General features: G+C 39.5%; 2 protein-coding genes across 2 annotated transcripts; both read left to right on the top strand.

The window, feature by feature from the left end:
* The first annotated feature begins 15236 nt into the window (after positions 1-15236).
* LOC131997221 (uncharacterized) lies at positions 15237-18104 on the top strand. The gene has a single exon (XM_059367812.1). The coding sequence runs from the start codon at positions 15237-15239 to the stop codon at positions 18102-18104; it is 2868 nt and encodes a 955-aa protein (XP_059223795.1).
* A 273-nt stretch (positions 18105-18377) lies between these two features.
* LOC131997219 (uncharacterized) lies at positions 18378-20048 on the top strand. Its single transcript, XM_059367805.1, has one exon. It carries the CDS (start codon positions 18378-18380, stop codon positions 20046-20048), a length of 1671 nt encoding a protein of 556 aa, XP_059223788.1.
* The last annotated feature ends 919 nt before the right edge of the window (positions 20049-20967 follow it).

The raw sequence follows: 20967 nt of genomic DNA, 5'->3' as shown, positions 1-20967 counted from the left end.
TTCGAGATCCACTTGTCCATTATGTCTATATCGTCCGCAGTTTCCACATTCTTTTCAGAATGTGTATTCTAATCCGCCCTTTCTGATTAGCCGAGGGACCACTTCTGCAGTATTTGCTCCAAGATTGAAACTAATAAACCGATGATCAGAGAAGCTGTGGTCATCCAAAACTTTCCAGTCGCATATTCTCGCGCTTAGATCTTCCGATAGCAGCTCACCCCTGAATAAGAAACACGTCAAATCCTCCTGCCATCAGGAGGACCCTTAGTATCGTCGAAGAGCCTCACAATAGTGGAGATTTATCACTGTTGTATTAGCCTCGTCTTCTGTTTCCGCCAGGAGTTCATCCTCGCAAGATTTGTTCGATCTTGTCATGATGAGTGTCCTTATACATCCAGGAGCAGTGGAACAACTCTTCCTCAGGGCACTGGACACTTGCGGTGTGGACGGTTCCTCCTTAGATGTCGAAGTACTTTTTGAATTCCGTGCTTCCCCGCTGGCGCACACCTTGAGCCCATTCCAACCGGATGACCCACGCACACAGGGCTTGTCGGTTCCCGTTTCGATGCCTTCCCCTTCTGTCTCGATTGTGTTCAGCAACAACTGCTGAGTCGTCTCCTGATTACCCAAACCCATCGCCTATATAAATCTGCAGTTTCAACTTGTTGAATCCGTAGGATACAACTCCTTCAGATTTGTTGGGTCTGCGAGACAACCGGAGTTTAGAATGAATACTGCATGTCTCCGATCGCCATCAACTTATCGAATGTACCAATCTTCAAGTCGGTAGTTGAAAGATTGGGATTAAAATCCCTTAGTCTCCCAAGTATGGATGCAGGGCCTGAGGGCATTCTGGACTTGGATAGAGTGCCATTGGTCGAGAAGGAATATCTTCTTTCTTGACTAAATTCAATGCCGCGCCTGGCCAGATCTTGCCAATCTTGTTTGGGGCGCAATGATACATTTAAATTAAGCGTTAATCCCCGGAAGCAATTAGTTTGTATCGTCTCCGATACCAGCCTGCATTGGCACAAACTGGAGCAGGTCCAGGCAATTCCGCAAGGACGTCGGAGTATACAGATGACAGTCCATTGATCATTCCACTCCAATTATTCCTTGGTGTGCAGCCCTGTTCTTCGCTCTTGTCAACATCTACCATCACCATGCTGTTCTTAGCGACATTAGCGAAGGTTCTTGGACTCATGTAACTATAGATCAACTCAGTTCTTTATAGGCCACCGTAGCGCAGGGATTAGCATGTCCGCCATCGGAGAGCATGTCCGAGAATATCAGAAAAAATTGTTAGCGATCATTTTTCCCTCCTAATGCTGGCGATATTTGTGAGTTTCTACTACTACTAAATTTCATTAACATTTCAATAAGGAACAGGGGATACTTAAAGTTTTTAAGCGCAATGGTAAGGGGCCTCCTTTTTTATGCCGAGTCCGAACGGTGTGCCGCAGAGCGACACCAAGTAGTAGAGATACTTCCCAAATGTAACCAGCATTAGTAAGGGGATAACCGCCGCTGAAAAATTGTCTGATGTTCACGCCGGGATTTGAACCTAGGCGTACATGCTAACCTCTGCGCCACGGTGGCCTCCAAAAGAGGCAAAAGGTGACCACTTATCATTAAGCTTAAATTTGAATCGAACAGCACTCATTGATATGTGAAATGTTTGCCCCTGTTCCTTAATGGAATGTTCATGGGCAAATTCTCAGTTCTTTTTGGAATGGGATGCCCTTCAGGTGACCGCAGCCTTTTTGCTGACTGCTGGGCCGTTCTCAAATCTAGAATTTTGATTCTAAAAGTGAACAATTTCATTGATTAGTCTTTTAGAATAAAGTTGATTTAATACAACTTATATCAACTTTCCCCTCTTCTTTTATAAAGAGTTCTCAAAAAGCAAAGCCGAGATCCACCATTCGGGCTTATGTTTTTTTATACCCTCCACCATATGATGGGGGTATACTAATTTCGTCGTTCTGTTTGTAACTACTCGAAATATTCGTCTAAGACCTCATAAAGTATATATATTCATGATCGTCGTGACATTTTATATCGATCTAGCTATGTCCGTCCGTCCGCCTGTCTGTCTGTCGAAAGCACGCTAACTTTCGAAGGAGTAAAGCTAGCCGCCTGAAATTTTGCACAAATACTTCTTATTAGTGTAGGTCGGTAGGGATTGTAAATGGGCCATATCGGTCCATGTTTTGATATAGCTGCCATTTAAACCGATCTTGAGTCCAACAAATGTGCCAAGTATGGCGCAAATCGGATATAGCTGCCATATAAACCGATCTTGGGTCTTGACTTTTTGAGCCTCTAGAGGGCGCAATTCTTATACGATTGGAATGAAATTTTGCACGACGTGTTTTGCTATGACTTCCAATAAGTGTGCCAAGTATGGTCCAAATCGGTACATAACCTGCTGTAGCTGTCATATAAACGATCTTGGGACTTGACTTCTTGAGCTTCTAGAGGGCGCTATTCCTATCCGATTTGGCTGAAATTTTGCATGACGTATTTTATTATGACTTCCAACAACTGTATTAAGAATGGTTCAAATCGGTTCATAACCTGATATAGCTGCAATATAAACCGATCTTGGATCTTGACTTCTTAAGCCTCTAGAGGCCGCAATTATTATCCGAATTGCCTGAAATTTTGCTCTCATGAGCATCAACATACGTGTTTACTATGGTCTGAATCGGTCTATAGCCTGATACAGCTCCCATATAAATCGATCTCCCTATTTTACTTCTGGAGCCCCCAAAGAGCGCTATTCTTATTCGAATTGGGTGACATTTTACACAGGTCGCCAACATATATTTTAATTGTGGTCCGAACCGGACCATATCTTGATATCGCTCTAATATCAGAGCAAATATTTTGTTTTATTTTTTTTGCCTAAGAAGAGATGCTGGGAAAAGAACTCGACAAATGCGATCCATGGTGAAGGGTATATAAGATTCGGCCCGGCCGAACTTAGCACGCTTTTACTTGTTTTTACTTCATGTCCCCTAAACAAAAGCAAAAAAATTGTTGCACCAAACAAAATTTACAGTTTTTCGGTTTTTTTTTTGTTCCTTTTATAAATTTTATAAATCAGCAAACTAGTGCGTCTTTTGCTGTTACTATTCAAAAAAATTGATTGACTTTTTTCCATCCCACGTCCGAAGACTGAAATATAACCAATAGAAGATTCTATGAATTCATGAAGAAATAATATGCGTAGCCTTTTCTAATTGGCAAATACTACGTAATTGCACAAGCGAAATGTATTAAAAGTTAAACGTCGAAGCACATAATGCAAATAGTTTTCAAAATGCAAATTAAAACGGAAGATCGGCGAATTATTATAAATTTGGAAACAAAAGAGAGGACGACTGAAGATCGTTGCAATGCGAATTATGGTCCCAAGAAGAAACTAATGAATTGATTCAAACTTTGGAAGCAGCATCACATTAGTAAGTGCGAAACAAACTAATAAAAATATAATAAAATTAAATATTAAATGAGGTTGGGACCCGTTTATATCCATCTCGCTTCTATTATCTTCTCATCTTTATCGAACGAGTGTGCCCGCTAATGGGATGGTGGTTCGGCACACTTTTTCTTATGCACATATTTTCGTTTTGCTTTAAACAGATTGAACAAGTTATTGCGTGCTAAGTTCGGCCGGGTTGAATCTTATATACCCTCCACCATGGGTCGCATTTCTCAAGTTCGTTGAATGACTTTCAGATATATATAAACTATATCAAATTATTGACCAATATGGAATGTAATTGCTGGTCAAAGAAAAGCACCACCTCTAAAAATTCGGGCAAATCGAGTAACAATTGCACCCTCCAGATGTTTAGAAAGCAAATTGGGAGATTGTTTGATTGGCCGCTATATCAGTTTATCAACCGATTTATACCATTCTTGGAAAAATTGTTGCACGTCATACCCAAGCGATATGTTCAAAATTTCAGCCAAATCGGACAAGAATTGCGCCCTCTAGTAGTCTAATCGGGGAATAGGTTTATATGATAGCAATATCAGATTATGAACCGATTTGTACCATACTTAGCACAATTGCTACAACAGGTTTAGAATAGCCAGCGCCGAATCCGACAAGCTTCCTGAATAAGTTGAAAACCAACTGGACAAAATTCGGTAGACTACTCAGAAGAAGACTTGGGAAAGATAATTTAGATAGTCCTAGCATAGACGACATTGAGGACAATGTCAACGACTGCATTAATGGGGTCTTTCGAAGATAGTTGTCCTCTTCGGGAAAGGAAATCAGCCCAAGAAAACCCCGGGATACCCACGAAGATTCGCAATATCGAGAAAGAGGTTCGCAGACAGTGCAGGTTGTAAAAAAGCGAAAGTTTATTGGGATGATACCATAAAGTTATCAGAGTCCAAACCAGTCTTGCCGTTTTTGGTAGGTTCCTACCAAATTTGGTAGGTTTTTACTCTCTTGGTAGGCTGAGCATAGCGCTTGGAGGCCACCGCAGCGCAGAGGTTAGCATGTCCGCCTATGACGCTGAACACCTGGGTTCGAATCCTTGCGAGACCACAAGAAAAAATTTTCAGCGGTGGTGCCATGTAAAACTTCTCTCCAAATGGTGAATATTTTGATATTGCCAGTAACTGGTATGAGTCTTCCAAATTTCGTAAATTCTGGGCGTCCAAAACCTTCAATCGGAAAACAGGGCTATATGGCAGCTGCATACAAATATGGTCAGACCTGGTCCCTACTTAGATGTTGAGGGATCCATGCAACTCACTATTACGGCGAAAATGGATAGTAAAAGCGCAAAAAATTCGACTTTGGGCATTTTTGAACTTTAAGCTGTAGAGTAATTTCTTGGCATGGTAGGTTTTCGTCGAGTTTGGTTAGATTTTTCTTAAATTTTGGTAGGAAATAATTCTCTTGAGTGGCAACGCTGGTCCAAACTGAAATGTTAGTAGACTACATGGGAGTGAGAGCAGAGACAATGGAGCACATGTTGAAGCTTCTGATGAAATAGCATTTTCCACATGATACGACGGGACTCATGAGGACACCGGAATCTTGGAATATTGAGGTTGATCGAAGGCTTATCTATACATTATTTATGGTAAACGAAGCTTTGAGGAGCCTCAAACCATTTAAGTCACCCGGACCTGATAGAATATTTCTGGCGTTACCATAGAAGGAGGCCGACTATCTGGCCAAAATTTTCACAGCATATACTCCGAAAGCCTGGCAGGAGGCAAGGGTGGTGTTTATACCCAAGCCCGACAAGGCAAGTTATGCGACACCAAAGGCCTACAGACCTATAAGCCTTACGTCCTTTTTACTCAAAACCATGGAACGTATTGTGGATGCCATGAATCACCTACTCAGGAAGGCTGAAAGAGTCTTGCAGATGGCATACGACTGGGCTAGACAGAGAGGTCCCAATGTTAACCCAGAGAAGACTGAAATTTGCCTGTTCACGAGGAAGACGAAGGTGGGTCAAATTAACCCATCACGAAGATTTCAATATCTGACAAGGTCAAATATTTAGGTGTGATCTTGGACAGAGATCTGAATTGGAAATGTCACATTCAGGAGCGTACCGAGAAGGCTTCCAGTTGTTGGGCACTATATAAACGGGCCGTAGGCTCGAATCGGGGTCTGAATCCGAGGATAGTCCACTGGCCCTACAGGAGCGTGATTAGACCAATACTTACTTACGCCCCAGTAATTTTGTGGACTGCTATGGAGAAAACGTGCAACATAAGGACCATTCAACAGGTTCAGAGAACATGTTGTCTTGGCATAGGCGGAGCTATGAGGACCATTTCTAATAGGGCAATGGAGACCATTCTAGATATCCGGCGCATAGACATACAGATTAAATGTGAGGCAGCCAGTGCGGCTATGAGACTTAAGGCGATGGATAGAGGATAGGCGCAGGTCGTACCATCGTGGTATTATCGAGGCGACGAGAGGAAATCCGAATGGATTAGAAGAGGTTTTCGGTCGGATACCTGAGATGACACTTGAGGTCAAGTGCGAGACACTGACGGATTGACGAAACTCTGGTATTGCCATCTGGGAGATCGTGCTATACAGATGGATCACAGGTAGAGGAGAGTGGTACTGGGGGTCTACATTGAGAACCCAAGCACTGAGATCTGTTTTCGACTGCCTGACCATAGTACAATCCTGCAGGCAGAGATCCGGGCGATCACGGAATGCATGAGGTGGTGTGGTGTTTAAGCTAGGACGTCGAGTGCGAACATCTTTACGTATAGTAAACATCAAGCGTCTACCTTTACTCCTTCGAAGGTTAGCACGCTTTTGACAAAAGACGGACATGGCTAGATCGCATGCAATTAATTATTAAAAGCTTTTGTTTCTTGTAGGGATTTTTGAGTCCTATCTAGCAAAATTTTGGAAATCGGACCACAAACGATGATTTGGCAGAACCAACATATTTTCGAAATACCGTGTTGACCTACTTTATGGGCCTGCCAAAAGGCGCCTAGGGCCTTCGAATTTTGTACCCGATCTCGCTTATACCTCAGCTCTAACCATTCCAAATTCCAAAGAGATATATCTTCCCGTCCTCATACGGAATATTTGTTACTAGTTTTTTTTTCGGTTCTATCTTTCGGTTCTATCTCACAGGGCGATGGAGGACATAATTATTGCTTTCCATTCTGTAGGATTTTCCTGAGTGTAGTTTTTAAATTATTCCTTAATTAGAAACTTGTCTGAATCCGTATTCGAATTGCTTGATTTGCTTTAAAAGTTTGTCATCGAGCATACGACACGCCTTAAAATTTTTTAGATGCCTTCTTTTAATATCAATACTACCACGTAAACTCCTTTTCTAAAAAACGTTGGATATTGTTTACGCATAAAGTACAGGATTTCGCCATACATTCTTGCCAGAATTTGTGACAAATATAAAGTTTTTTTTTTACGCTGTTATTCGGGGTAACATCGTAACACCACGGTCTAAAACCATCTCTGTTATGTGTGCGCTTGGTCTGCGTTTGAAATGGTTACCTGTTACCTGTAGAGAGACACTCAGGGCTAGGGGCCTCAACTCGCCAAATCGAACCCTGCACACAAACATTGAAAATATGAGGGGACATTATTTCACTCACTAACTTGCAACTAAACACGAGAGGAAAACATTTTACACAGGGACCTTGGTGTTACGATCCTACATTCGTCATCCTTATGTATATGTATGTATATTCTTTTTATACCCATCACCGTAGGATAGGGGGTATATTCATTTAGTCATTCTGTTTGCAACACATCGAAATATCAATTTCCGACCCTACAAAGTATATATATTTCGGATAGTCGTAAAATTCTTAGACGATTTAACGATATCTGTCGTAATCAGTCTACAGCCTTCAAAAAATTGAGACATGGAGCTGAAATTTGGCACAGATACGTCTTTTTGATGCACGCTGGTTAAGTTATTGAAAGGGCCAAATCGGACTATATTTAGATATAGCTGCCCTATAGAACGATCTCCAGATTAAGGGTCTAAGGCCCATAAATGAATTATTTTTTATCCGATTTCGCTAAAATTTGAAATAGTGGGTTAATATAAGCCTCCCGACATCTGACCTACATTTGGTTAAGATCGGACTATATTTGGATATAGCTGCCATATAGACCGATCTCCTGATTAAGGGTCTGAAGCCCATAAAAGCTTTATTTTTTAACCGATTTCACTGAAATTTGTAACGGTGAGAAGTTAGAGGCCTGCCAACATAGCACTCAAATATGGTTCAGATTGAACTTTATTTTGATGTAGCCGTCATATAGACCGATCTGCCGATAACGGGTCCGATTTCGCTGAAATGTGAAACAATGAGTAGTATTGGGCCTCCCGAGATCTGACCTTAATATGGATTTAATCGGATTATAATTAGATATAGCAGCCATATAGACCGATCTGCAGATCTGAAACAGTGAGTAGTTTTAGTTCTCCCGACATCCGTCCCATCCGTAGACCACTCAATGTCCGTGCCGAATTTGGGTGCATAAGTTATCCAGTTTTCACGGATTGCGACAAAAGAGGGTTTACATATATACCCGAGGTGGTGGGTATCTAAAGTTCGGCCCGGCCGAACTTAATGCCTTTTTACTTGTTAATTTTAGTATTAAATATATATTTATATTTCAAAAGATGCCAAATTAAATGTAATTTTGTAACCTAATTCTAACTCAAATTTTTATCAACTATTTATAAGCAGATCTAAGTTGGTAATTCATACTCTTCTAGAGTATATTTGGATTTATTTCGATGCTATGATACACAATTGTATTAAAAGCCTTCCGTGTTGCTCTAATGATGATTGTCATTGGACGTACCGTATCTATGGCGAAACTTAAAAAAATTGTCAATTTCCAAATTACCATTCATCCATCGCTTTTTATCCGTCACTGGTCTATACGCTTAAATACTCACCCTCTCTCTCTCTCTCTAGCAGGAGAGACCCAAGAGAATAACTATTGGTCAGGAACGAATAATCGTTTGCGGCTATCGAAACACTTTTGCAATTAAACAGTTATTGGTTTTACAACAAAAGAAAGGTATTTTTCCCTTGGCGAAGTTGCTCAATGGTTTACACTAAATGAAGTTAGTTACATTCAATAATGCAACGTTTATGGCTAACGTTTGACATTTTGAAGCGAAATGTAACATAGTTACAATAAAAAAAAACTTCGCTATGAAAGTATTTTGTTTCTGGTAAAAATGTCTCAAACGTTTTATTTTTTGTGTGTACATTTACAAGTAATGTGAAAGAAGTAATGAGGTACTTTTACGAATCTTCAAAGAATGCAGACATACAATGTTTCCTCATTTGGCATATAAGAAACACTTAAAATATACACGGTTTTGTTTAGCAAAATAGACCACAATGAAAGTGTTAAATTTTGCAGACACTTCCTTCTATACACGATTACTGGTTCCATTCCAGCTATATATTAAACCATGCATTTTGCTCCTAATTAGTTTACCATAGCATTTGGTTAGCACATAGCTATGAGGCCTTGTGCAACACATCGGCTCCCTTGTGTGTTTAAACCAAAGTTAATTATTAATAATGAAATAATAAATTTTAATGTGCAAAAGATGTCTAAGCGACTTTCGGTTTGGATTTAAAAAAGGAAAGAAGATGAAATCTCGACTTATGCAGAAATTGATCAGATCAATGTTATGCTTTATCAACTAGTTTGGTAACAGATTCAAAAGAAATGGTTGATGTCATAATAACAGTGTTTTATTTTAGTACCATATAGTGCAGTGCAATGAAATTTTTATGAAAATTACATCTATCCAGGCACAGAACATCTGTTGTCCGGATTGCCATATGTTTTTCATAAGCACGTGTGGCCACTTTCAGAAATACCTCTATATTTATAAAATTGCGTGCACAAATTTTAATAAATTTTATTTGACTGCTATACATGTTTTGCAAAATTTAGTTATAACTTTAACAAACATTTGCACTTTTTATACCCTCCACCATAAGATGGGGGGTATACTAATTTCGTCATTCTGATTGTAACTACTCGAAATATTCGTCTTAGACCCCATAAAGTATATATATTCTTGATCGTCGTGAAATTTTATGTCGATCTAGCCATGTCCGTCCGTCTGTCCGTCCGTCCGTCCGTCCGTCCGTCTGTCTGTCGAAAGCACGCTAACTTCCGAAGGAGTAAAGCTAGCCGCTTGAAATTTTGCACAAATACTTCTTATTAGTGTAGGTCGGTTGGTATTGTAAATGGGCCATATCGGTTCATGTTTTGATATAGCTGCCATATAAACCGATCTTGGGTCTTGACTTCTTGAGCCTCTAGAGTGCGCAATTGTTATCCGATTGGGATGAAATTTTGAACAACGTGTTTTGTTATGATATCCAACAATTGTGCCAAGTATGGTTCAAATCGGTCCATAACCTGATGTAGCTGCCATATAAACCGATCTTGGGTCTTGACTTCTTGAACCTCTAGAGTGCGCAATTCTTATCCGATTGGAATGAAATTTTGCACGACGCGTTTCGTTATTATATCCAACAACTGTGCCAAGTATGGTTCATATCGGTCCATAACCTGATATAGCTGCCATATAAACCGATCTTGGGTCTTGACTTCTTGAGCCTCTTGAGTGCGCAATTCTTATCCGATTGGAATGAAATTCTGCACGACGTGTTTCGTTATGATATCCAACAACTGTGTCAAGTATGGTTCAAATCGGTGCATAACCTGATATAGCTGCCATATAAACCGATCTTGGGTCTTGACTTTTTGAGCCTCTAGAGTGCGCAATTCTTATCCAATTTGAATGAATTTTGGCACGTAGTATTTTGTTATGATATCCAACAACTGTGCCATGTATGGTTCAAATCGGTTCATAACCTGATATAGCTGTCATATAAACCGATCTGGGGTCTTGACTTCCTGAGCCTCTATAGTGGGCAATTCTTTTCCGATTGGAATGAAATTTTGTGCCAAGTATGGTTCAAATCGGTCCATAACCTGATATAGCTGCCATATAAACCTATCTGGGATCTTGACTTCTTGAGCCTCCAGAGGTCGCAATTATTATCCGATTTGCCTGAAATTTTGTACGACAGATACTTTCATGACCATTAACATACGTGTTTATTATGGTCTGAATCGGTCTATAGCCCGATACAGCTCCCATATAAATCGATCTCTCTACTTTACTTCTTGAGCCCATAAAGAGCGCAATTTTTATTCGAATTGGCTGACATTTTACACAGGTCTCCAACATAAATATAATTTAATTGTGGTCCAAACCGGACCATATCTTAATATCTTTTCCTATATCCTTTTTTTTTTGCCTAAGAAGAGATGCCGGGAAAAGAACTCGACAAATGCGATCCACGGTGGAGGGTATATAAGATTCGGCCCGGCCGAACTTAGCACGCTTTTACTTGTTTTCCTTGTATTGTTTTGACAGGTTCGCAAATGGCGTTACCACTTCATGGCAAATGAACAGACTTGAACTGGAAACGATGTTTGCGTTGCATTTTTGCCCTTCACGGCTTATCTATCCAGTACTACAATAAAACACAGCAAATATTTTACAATAAAGCCGCTACTGTTTACAGTGGTGCAATATGGGGAACGTGATAATGGAATAATAATATTGATTCATATTCATAGTATGGGCTTTGAACATGGAAATAACATATTTCCAGGTTGCTGGCATCCCATTGTGGAGGCAAAGAAGATTCCACAAAGCCAATGCGTGATTTTTAGAAATGTTATGGTCTACATAGTGTTAACCCAGCCAAAGAACAACAGGGCAGCAGAGTCCGACGGGTTGCCAGCTGAAAAATTGAAGACCATAGGTAACACGTTGGTGAGGCGTATCAATCAGTTCGTCTGCTCGACCTGGCTGAAAGAACGTATGTTCGATAATAGGAGCACAAGAAAGAAGACATTATGTGAACATTCATAATATATTACTCTTCTTCAAGCGATTTAGTTGGCTCAACTGTAAGAACTAGGAGGCATCTTCTTTTCCCTGTTAATCTACTATCACAATGGACTAAAATCTCTAAGTGAGTCTTATTGCAGACTGCTACCAAAAACCTAACCCAACGTAAGAAAGTACATGGTTAGAAAGTAAAATAGCCAGATTCATTTATACAGTAGCTATGCAAGTGAATGTTACAAATGGAATGACAAGATAAATGTACCACATCCTTTGCATAAGATATTGGGTGTTCTATAGACGAAAAGTAGTAAGGAAAGACAAAAGTTGGATGGTGACGACTATATAATACTCTACACCAACCCTATTAGTACCAAACGGGAGATATATATTGTATAATTCTGAACCAATTTTGATGGATCTCGGTGGAGGTTTTCAGATGTGATATAGTATCGGTATCAAATTTCAAGCAGATATGTTATAACTACGTAGTTGTAATGAATATGGCTTTATAAGTGCAGAAATGGCGATGTATATGGAAGTTCAAAATCAATCTGAACTAATTTTATAAAATTTAACAAAAATGTCAACAGTTATAAGAGAATTACGAGTACATATGCCAATTTTCGTGACAGTCGGTTGACAAAAGCTGGTCCCGAACGTGAAATAAAATGTTCATCGAACTCGCCTCTCAATAAGTCCATTATTACGCGTGCTGTGTGGCATGTGGCACCGTCTTGTTGAAACCACATGTCATGCAAGTCAATCTCTTGCATTTTGGGCAAAACAAGGTAGTATATCATCTCACGATAGCGTTCACCATTCACAATTACGATACGATTCGCATCATCTTTGAAGATGTACGGTCCAATGATGCCACCAGCCCAAAAACCGCACCAAACTGTGACTTTTTTGGTTGCATTGGTAGCTCTTGCTATGCCTCTGGCTGATCTTCACTCCAAAATCGACAATTTTCCTTATTAACGTACGCATTGAGCCAAAAATGAGCTTCGTAGTAATTTGCAAGCGTTGATCGTTTGTAAGACGATTTATGGTTAAATTATAGACCAAACTGAAGATGTTTGTCAGTTTAAACCAGGGTTATCAAAAAGATAATAGGTAAAAAATTACCCTATAGTTTACAACCGTAGAGTAAGCTTGGTACAATATAGGACTTCGCTAACAGTATTCTTACCCAAAGAGGGGTAAATTGTTGGGTGTTCGAAAGTGAGAGAAGCTTAGAATACCTTTGACCAACAGCAGCATTAATATGGTCTATCCAGGACAAGGTACTGTTGAATGTCACCTCCAAGTTCTTTGCACGAGTCAAGATCTCCAATCTTTCATCAGCAACACCAACAACAGGGTCATAAGAGTATCGTGAAAGCCTTCTGGGAATTAAGGCACAAACCATTAGCATTTGCCAACACATTAATCCTACACGCAAAAAAATAAAACGATTTAGACTTTTTCATGACAAACAAAATACTTTTATCACAAAGTTTTTCTTTTATTGTAACCGTGTGACGTTTCGCTTCAACATATCAAACGTTAGTCATAAACGTAGCATTATTGAACGTAACTAACTTTGTTTAGTTAGCAGTTTCGGCTATAGTAAAAGGAACTTTCTTTTGTTGCAAGGTCAAAAACTTTTAAATTGCAAAAGTGCTCCGATTTCCGCAAACGATTATTCGTGTACTGAACCACTCTTTCTCCTAGAGAGAAAGAGTGAGTATTTGAGCGTACAGATCAGTGGTTGGTAAAAATACTCGCACTATTGCACATAACTTTGTACGTATACAAGAAGTCCCATGCAGGCCCATGGGATTGCAAATAATTGCAATTTTGTGCTCGTCACTGGAATAGACACATAGTTGTGAGAACACACACAACATTTTTTCTTTTTTGGTTGGACTGAGCAAAGAGCAGTCAGTATATTGAACAACCCGGTAGAGTGCGGATAGTAAACTCGAAAGTTGCAATTTTTAAAATTTTGCCTAAAGTTCAAAAATTCGGGTATGTTCAATGACAAAAATCATTAGAGGAACACACAAACGATTGAAGAATTTCTAAAACAACGTTGTTGTTTGGGAACATTTACGCGATAAAGAAATTTCCATTCCAAAGAAGGTATGTAAATGTGCGAAAACAACAACTCCCATAAGTGATTTTTTGTTTTATTTATAGCATAACGAATACAGCAGATCACAGTACAAAATCATAATGGAGTTGTTCAAAAATGAAAGATTTTTAATATAATTGTGTATCATAACATCGAAATAAATCCAGATAAACTCTGAGAGAATTTGAATTACCAACTGAGATCTGAATATAAATGGAGAAATATTGAGTTTGAATTATGTTACAGCAATAAATTGAACTTAGCATCCATTTTAATAAGCACCATTTTAAAATTAAAAAAAAATAATATACATGAGCATAATGTTAAATTAATTTATAAATCAAGAAAAACTAGTTGAACTCGTGAATAACATGTTCTATATATCACGAATGAAATGTATTGTCAGGGTAAAAAAACGTTACATTTGTCACAATCTCTTGCAAGAATTTATCGCAAAAAACATGTAATTTTATACTTAACAAAATTTGAATTATGTTACAACATTAAATTGAACTTCCATCGTTTTCCATAAGCACCATTGATTTTAAAATTGCAAAGAGTATACATATGCATAAGCATGACGTTTAATTAATTTATAAAAAAAAGAAAAACTAGCTGAAATCGCGAATAATATGTTCTATATATCAACAATGAAAGGTATTGCCGGGGTAAAAAAAAATGTATATTTGTCACAAAATTTGTAGTAAAAAACATGTACTTTTGTCGTTAACAAAGTCCAACCATTTATATAAAAGTTTTTTGCTTGGCGAAAATTTCCTTTATGTCAAACGAATTACTTTTTTTTTGTGTAGACAAGTCATAATACAGCATTCTAAATGGTCCTTCAGACGCTCTTTAGGGCTACTTATATGGACCCGCACATCATCCGCATACATAGGCGCCTTACAAGATGAGAGCCGATCTTGCAGGTCGTTACTATGTAAAGAAAATAGAATGGGTGTTCAAAATACATTTATTTTGAACATGAGAGATAACGCATTAGCATTTCATAGCCCACGCGTTGTTATCTTATAGAGTCTGTGTGCGGTTTAGGGTCTATTTGTACGATCGCCTATCTCATAAAACCAATACGCACAGCCGTATAAACCCTGCATGTGTACTTTTAAAAAGGGAATAGATAATGAGTCTAAGAAATGCATGTGTGTGTTTACTTAGGATCGTAAAATATCAGATAAGGAGAAACGGAGATATCACTGCGTTGGTATCTCGTTCTAGTTTAGTTTTAAGATTTTCATTTATTGTAGTGATAGGAAATTTGAAAATAAATGGTCAGTATAAATCTAGCATCAGAGAAGTGCGTTTTAGATTCAGCTCAACATTTGGTCCTTCGTAAAATTGAGTTATCCCCCACCCGAGGTAAGAAGCTCAATGGAACTAGGCCTATAAAGCAATTTAATAAAAATTGTTTAACACCCACTGAAAAATTAAATTCTGTGAAGAAGCGTCCTCGTGGCTTTAAACAACGAGAAGAAAAATAATAATAGAAATCACAATCCACTAAAAAGTGGAAATACAGTGAAGAAGCGTTCTCGTGGCTTTAGACAACGAGAAGAAGAAAAAAAAATAAAACACATAATAAAAATATCAGAAAAATAAACAAACAAAACTACAAATAAAGTAAAATGGTTCGTCAGCAGTTATACAAGCGTCAAAATGAGATTGGTGAATATATCATCAATTTGAAGCAAAGCTGCCTTAAGGAAACCGCAAGAAGTGTGGCTAAGGAAACCTGCAAAGCCCAGTTGGGGCAAGTTTGGCAGGAATTCAAAAATAACCACACGAAGTTAACCGAATTGGGTATCACCGAGGAACCGTACTTTAAAAACAAGTATTATGAGAAGGTGAACTCATTGGTGGAGGAAATCTGTGCAGCCCTAGAGACGAACGAGGATGCAGCCAGCCAATTGGAAACTGGAAAAACTGAATCGTCGGGGTTGAAATTACAACAAATCCAACCGCAGGAAAATGGGGAGTCCAAAAATGAGAAGGAAAGAATAGCGGGAAAAAGGAAGGAAAGAATAAGAAAACTTATTCGAAAGTTAGTAGGAGAACTACTAGAGTTGGAACAACTCAATATTAAAGTCTTGCTGGAAGAAGCAAAAAGATCATGGGAAACACAGATGAATCAAATTAATGATCTATTATGGGAACTCACTATCAACCATGAGGGGTCTTACGAAGACATCACTAAAGAAGTTGATGAAGTAGAAAACCTCTACAAAAGAAGTAAAACAACGCTGATCTTAAGATTGGACAAATGTAAGGAGGAGAGATGTCCTATAAAACTAGCGGAGATAAAAATACCGGACTTCTACGGTAACGTGGAAGAATGGCCATCTTTCCATGATTTATACAAGAAGCTCGTACATGATGCCGAGAGCTTATCGGACGTTGAGAAAATGTTTTATCTGAAAGCTCATATTAAAGGAGAAGCGTCAAAAGTAATTAAACATTTACCGGCAGATGGAAGCAATTACCAGCCAGCGTGGGAGATACTAAATCAACGCTTTGGAAATAAAAGAATTTTGTTTCAAACGATACTAGACCGATTGTTAGATCAACCCCATGTGTGTAGTGAGAACGCTAAACAAGTAAAAGGATTACTTGATACAACAATTGAATGCGTCCAAGGGTTAAAAGCAATGAAATGCAACATCGAGGATGCTGTAATGGCGCGTGTAATCATCCGTAAGCTAGACAAAGAAGGTTTATTATTATACGAGCAGCATACAAAGAAATCGAAAGAAATTCAGGAGCTTAAAGATGTTTTGGAGTTCTTGGAGGAACGATATCAAAATTTGGAGGCAGCAGGTACAAAGAAGTACAGCAGCAATTACAATCATCGGCAACAGCAGCCTATGAAAAGTACGACACTCTATACGGATAAAAGTGCGTGTCTATACTGTAGAAAACAAGGACACTTAACGGAAGAATGTCGAAGTCTGTTGAGATTGCCAGTGGCGGAACGAGTATCATGGGTTAAAACAAAAAATATATGCCATAGATGCTTGAACCACAATCAGAATGCAAGATGCGATAGTACCATCAAATGTGGAACCTGTGGGTTTAAACATCATTCGGTACTCCATCTAACTAAGACATCCACTACATGTGTTGCTAACGGGACAAGGAGTGTCCTACTGGCTACGGCTCAGGTGCAGGTCAAGAATATACATGGAGAGATGGTTACCTTGAAAGCTTTGGTGGACCAAGGATCACAGTCAACGTTTTTAAGGGAAGAAGCAGCACAGATACTTCAAATCCCTCGAGAAAAGGCCAATATGGAATTGCATGGACTAGGTGACAATTTGGTGGGAGTTGCAAAATCAAAAGTAAAAGTTAGGATCCATCCGAGATTTCCCAGCAACTATTCACTCGATGTCGAAGCTCTTATTTTACCAGCGTTAGCTTCCGTCCATTTGGATTCTTCGTTAGTACACAACCAGGGTGTATGGAAAAACTTTCAATTGGCTGATCCAAACTACTACAAGAACGAGAGGATAGATATGGTGCTTGGCGGAGATGTGTATGTGGACATACTAAAGAACGGAATACATAAGAAGCATGGAATGTTGGGGCAACATACCAAGCTGGGATTAATGTTGTCCGGCCCATTAACGATTCGAGTCCCAGTAGCGAAAAAAGGTGTCAATGTCACTACAGAGATTGAAAGATTTTGGGAAACTGAAGAGTTGGATATGGACATGGTTACAAACGATGACGAAAAATGTTTGGATAATTATGCTGCTACAACGAAAAGAAATGAAGAAGGGCGGTTTATAGTTCAAATCCCCTTCAAAGAAGATAAAGAGCTGGGAACATCGTATAAACAGGCAGCAGCCAGACTCATTAGCCTGGAGAAAAAGCTCATCAAGGATAATGCTATGAAGCATGAATACTCAAGAATTATGGAGGAATATATTGCACTGGGGCACATGAAGCCAGTGAAACAGATTCATAGCGGTAAATATTATTTACCACATCAAGCGGTTGTTCGAGAGGACAGTCTGACTACGAAAGTCAGAGTGGTTTTCGACGGTTCCGCGAGTACAAATAATGGAAGAAGTCTGAACGACATAATGCATGTCGGGCCACGGTTGCAGAGAGACGTCTTCGACATACTACTCAACTTTCGTTTAAAAAGGTTCGTGATTTCTTCAGATGTTGAAAAAATGTACCGCCAAATAATGGTGGATGAGGAGAGCCAGCGGTATCAACATGTTCTGTGGCGGAAAGATAGGAATGAGGAAATCAAAGAATATCAGCTGACAACAGTGACATTCGGAACAGCAAGTGCCCCGTTCTTGGCCGTAAGAACCTTAATGCAGATTGCGAAAGAATGCGCGGATACGAAGGTGAAGCAAATAATTGAAGAAGATTTTTATATGGATGATCTTCTTACGGGGGCAGACACAATAGAAGAGTGTCTCCAGCTTCGATTCAAAATATCAAGGCACTTAGAGGGTTATGGATTCCATCTCAGAAAATGATGTTCAAACAATGAACACATTGTGAAATCATCGAAAGAAGACAAGGAGAACGAAATAATAAACATCAATGAAACCACTAATGTAAAAACCCTGGGACTTCAGTGGAAACCGAAGGAAGACGAATTTCGATTTAAAATATCGGAATACCCAGCGGAGAGTACAACAAAGAGGCTGGCTTTATCATATCTAGCAAAAATATTTGATCCGCTTGGGTTGCTGACACCAGTCATAATAACGGCGAAGTTGTTTATTCAGAGTTTATGGTTGCTAGAGATGCAATGGGACCAGAAAATCGATGGAGATTTGGAGATCAGCTGGAAAGAATTCGTGACACGTATTTCGTCTCTACAAGACGTTAAGATACCTAGATGGCTAAACTCTTCATCCGAAAGTAAAATTAAAATTTTGGGATTTGCGGATGCATCAGAGAAGGCCTATGCAGCAGTGGTTTATATTAAAACCGATAAAGGAGTTTCCTTGATGGCTGCAAAAAGCAAAGTAAACCCGATTAAAAACAAAAAGACGCTTCCGAAATTAGAGCTGTGTGCAGCCTTCCTATTGGCCAGGCTGCTAAATAGAATAATTAGTGTGGTCAAAGCCGAATCGGAAGTTTATGCCTGGAGTGACTCCACAATTACACTTGCTTGGATTGAAAATAACAAGAGCAAAGATAAATTTATAAGGTCACGAGTAACCGGCATAAAAAATTTGGTATCTCAGGCGCAGTGGCGGTATGTAAAGTCAAAAGAGAATCCAGCAGACTTGGGGTCAAGAGGCGTGTCCCCAGATAAACTTGTAGACTCAAAGCTATGGTGGGAAGGTCCCCAGTGGCTGCTGTTGCCGGAGGCGGAATGGTCTCTAACCCCTCCAGAATTGAAGACATGCGCTTCCACGGCTTCCAAGGAAGCACCTACCTTATTGAACGATTTGATAGAAAGGTATTCATCATATGGAAGACTTCTAAGAGTTTACTCTTACATCTTGCGGTTTGTTGAAAAACTGAAGGGAACCCGATCCTTCCCGTCATATCTAACGAGAGAGGAGTTGTTAAAGGCGGAGAAATACATCGTTAAAGGTCATCAGAAGATAGAATGGCCAAGTGAGGTACAAAAACTAAGAGATAACAGACAGATGGATCATCGACACAAGCTGGCTAATTTGCACCCGTACCTAGACGAAGAGGGGGTTTTAAGAGTTGGAGGTCGACTTCAGTACTCTGATTTGCAGCTAGATCAAAAACATCCTATGATCATTCGAAAATCACGGCTGGCCTATTTAATTATACGAGACACCCATTACAAGACGATGCACGGAGGAAATCGCCTAGTAGAATGTACCGTGAGACGAAAATTCTGGATAATTAATGTGAAAAACTGTATAAAAAAGGTTATACGAAGCTGTCCGGTGTGCATCCGTTATAGGCAACAAAACACGGAGCAACTAATGGGAATTCTTCCAGACTATCGTGTCAAAGTTTCATTTCCATTTTATCACTGCGGAGTCGATTATGCAGGACCGGTTTCGATGAAGTTTTCAAGTGGTAGAGGACAAAGGTCATTTAAAGGATACATAGCTGTGTTTATTTGTATGACCACAAGAGCGATTCATTTGGAGGCGGTCAGTGGCCTTACTACCGATGCATTCATGGCAGCCCTTAAACGGTTTTTTGCAAGAAGAGGAAAAAGTGCACATATATATTCGGATAATGGCACTAATTTCGTTGGAGCAGCCGGTCGTCTGGAAAAGGAGTTTCAGAAAGTCGTTAGGCAGAACGCTGATCTAGCAGAAGTTTTAGAAAACCACTTAGTTAAGTGGCATTTTATCCCGCCAGCAAGTCCTCACTTCGGAGGTTTGTGGGAGGCTGCGGTCAAATCGATGAAATATCATTTAAAAAGGATTATTGGAGAAACCAAAATGACGTATGAGGAGATGAGCACACTTTAAGCTCAGATAGAGGCGATATTAAATTCAAGGCCTATGTGCAGCATGAGTGAAGCGGACGAAGGTTTGGAGGTACTTACCCCTGGTCATTTTTTGGTTGGACGGCCATTGATAGAGGTGCCAGAGTCAATCAACGATAGTGCTATTGGTTGTCTGGATAGATGGAAGCTGGTGCAAAGAATGAAGAAGGATTTCTGGAGCAGCTGGAGCAATGATTATTTGGTCACATTGCAACAAAGATATAAGTGGAAGACAAGTAGGAAAAATCTTCAGGAAGGCCAGGTGGTAATTATAAAAAATGAGGAAACGCACCCAGCGAGATGGCCTTTGGCAAGGATTACCCAGGTTCACCCTGGTAAAGATAGCTTGGTGCGAGCGGTGACGGTAAAGACAGCTTCAAATATAATGAAGAGACCTGTAAATAAGATATGTCCTTTGGAGAACGTGTCGTCTGTCCAGGACAATCGGGATGTGACTCATGTAAACTACACCAGAGTCGAGAAGAAGGTACGATGGAAAATGTCGCACATTTGGGCTCTACTTTTAATCTATATTGGCTGCATTAGATCGGATCCTATACAAATTGGAGCTTCGTTGAAAGAAATTAAAGAATCTGCCATAATTTACCTGGACCACGTCGGATCGGTGGATGTTGTCTCATCAAAATGGAATCTACTTGTTTATTATGACATGGAGCCATTTTTTGGGGTGATTGAGAAGGCAAATCCTTTGGTGAAAGATATGAGGATGACTTGTGGGAAGCTGCAAACATTCGAACCACAATGTAATTATATATTGAATACAATAGAACGCCAGCTACTGAACATGGAACAAACGAACAAGTATCTCTTTCCTCTAATAACCAAGAGGTCGAAACGCGCGCCACTGGAGTTCATCGGATCTCTTCAACACATTCTTTTCG

The sequence above is a fragment of the Stomoxys calcitrans genome, chromosome 1 (assembly GCF_963082655.1).
Source record: "Stomoxys calcitrans chromosome 1, idStoCalc2.1, whole genome shotgun sequence".
In the NCBI taxonomy this organism is placed as follows: domain Eukaryota; kingdom Metazoa; phylum Arthropoda; class Insecta; order Diptera; family Muscidae; genus Stomoxys; species Stomoxys calcitrans.
This window is presented reverse-complemented; position numbering and strand designations above follow the sequence as displayed.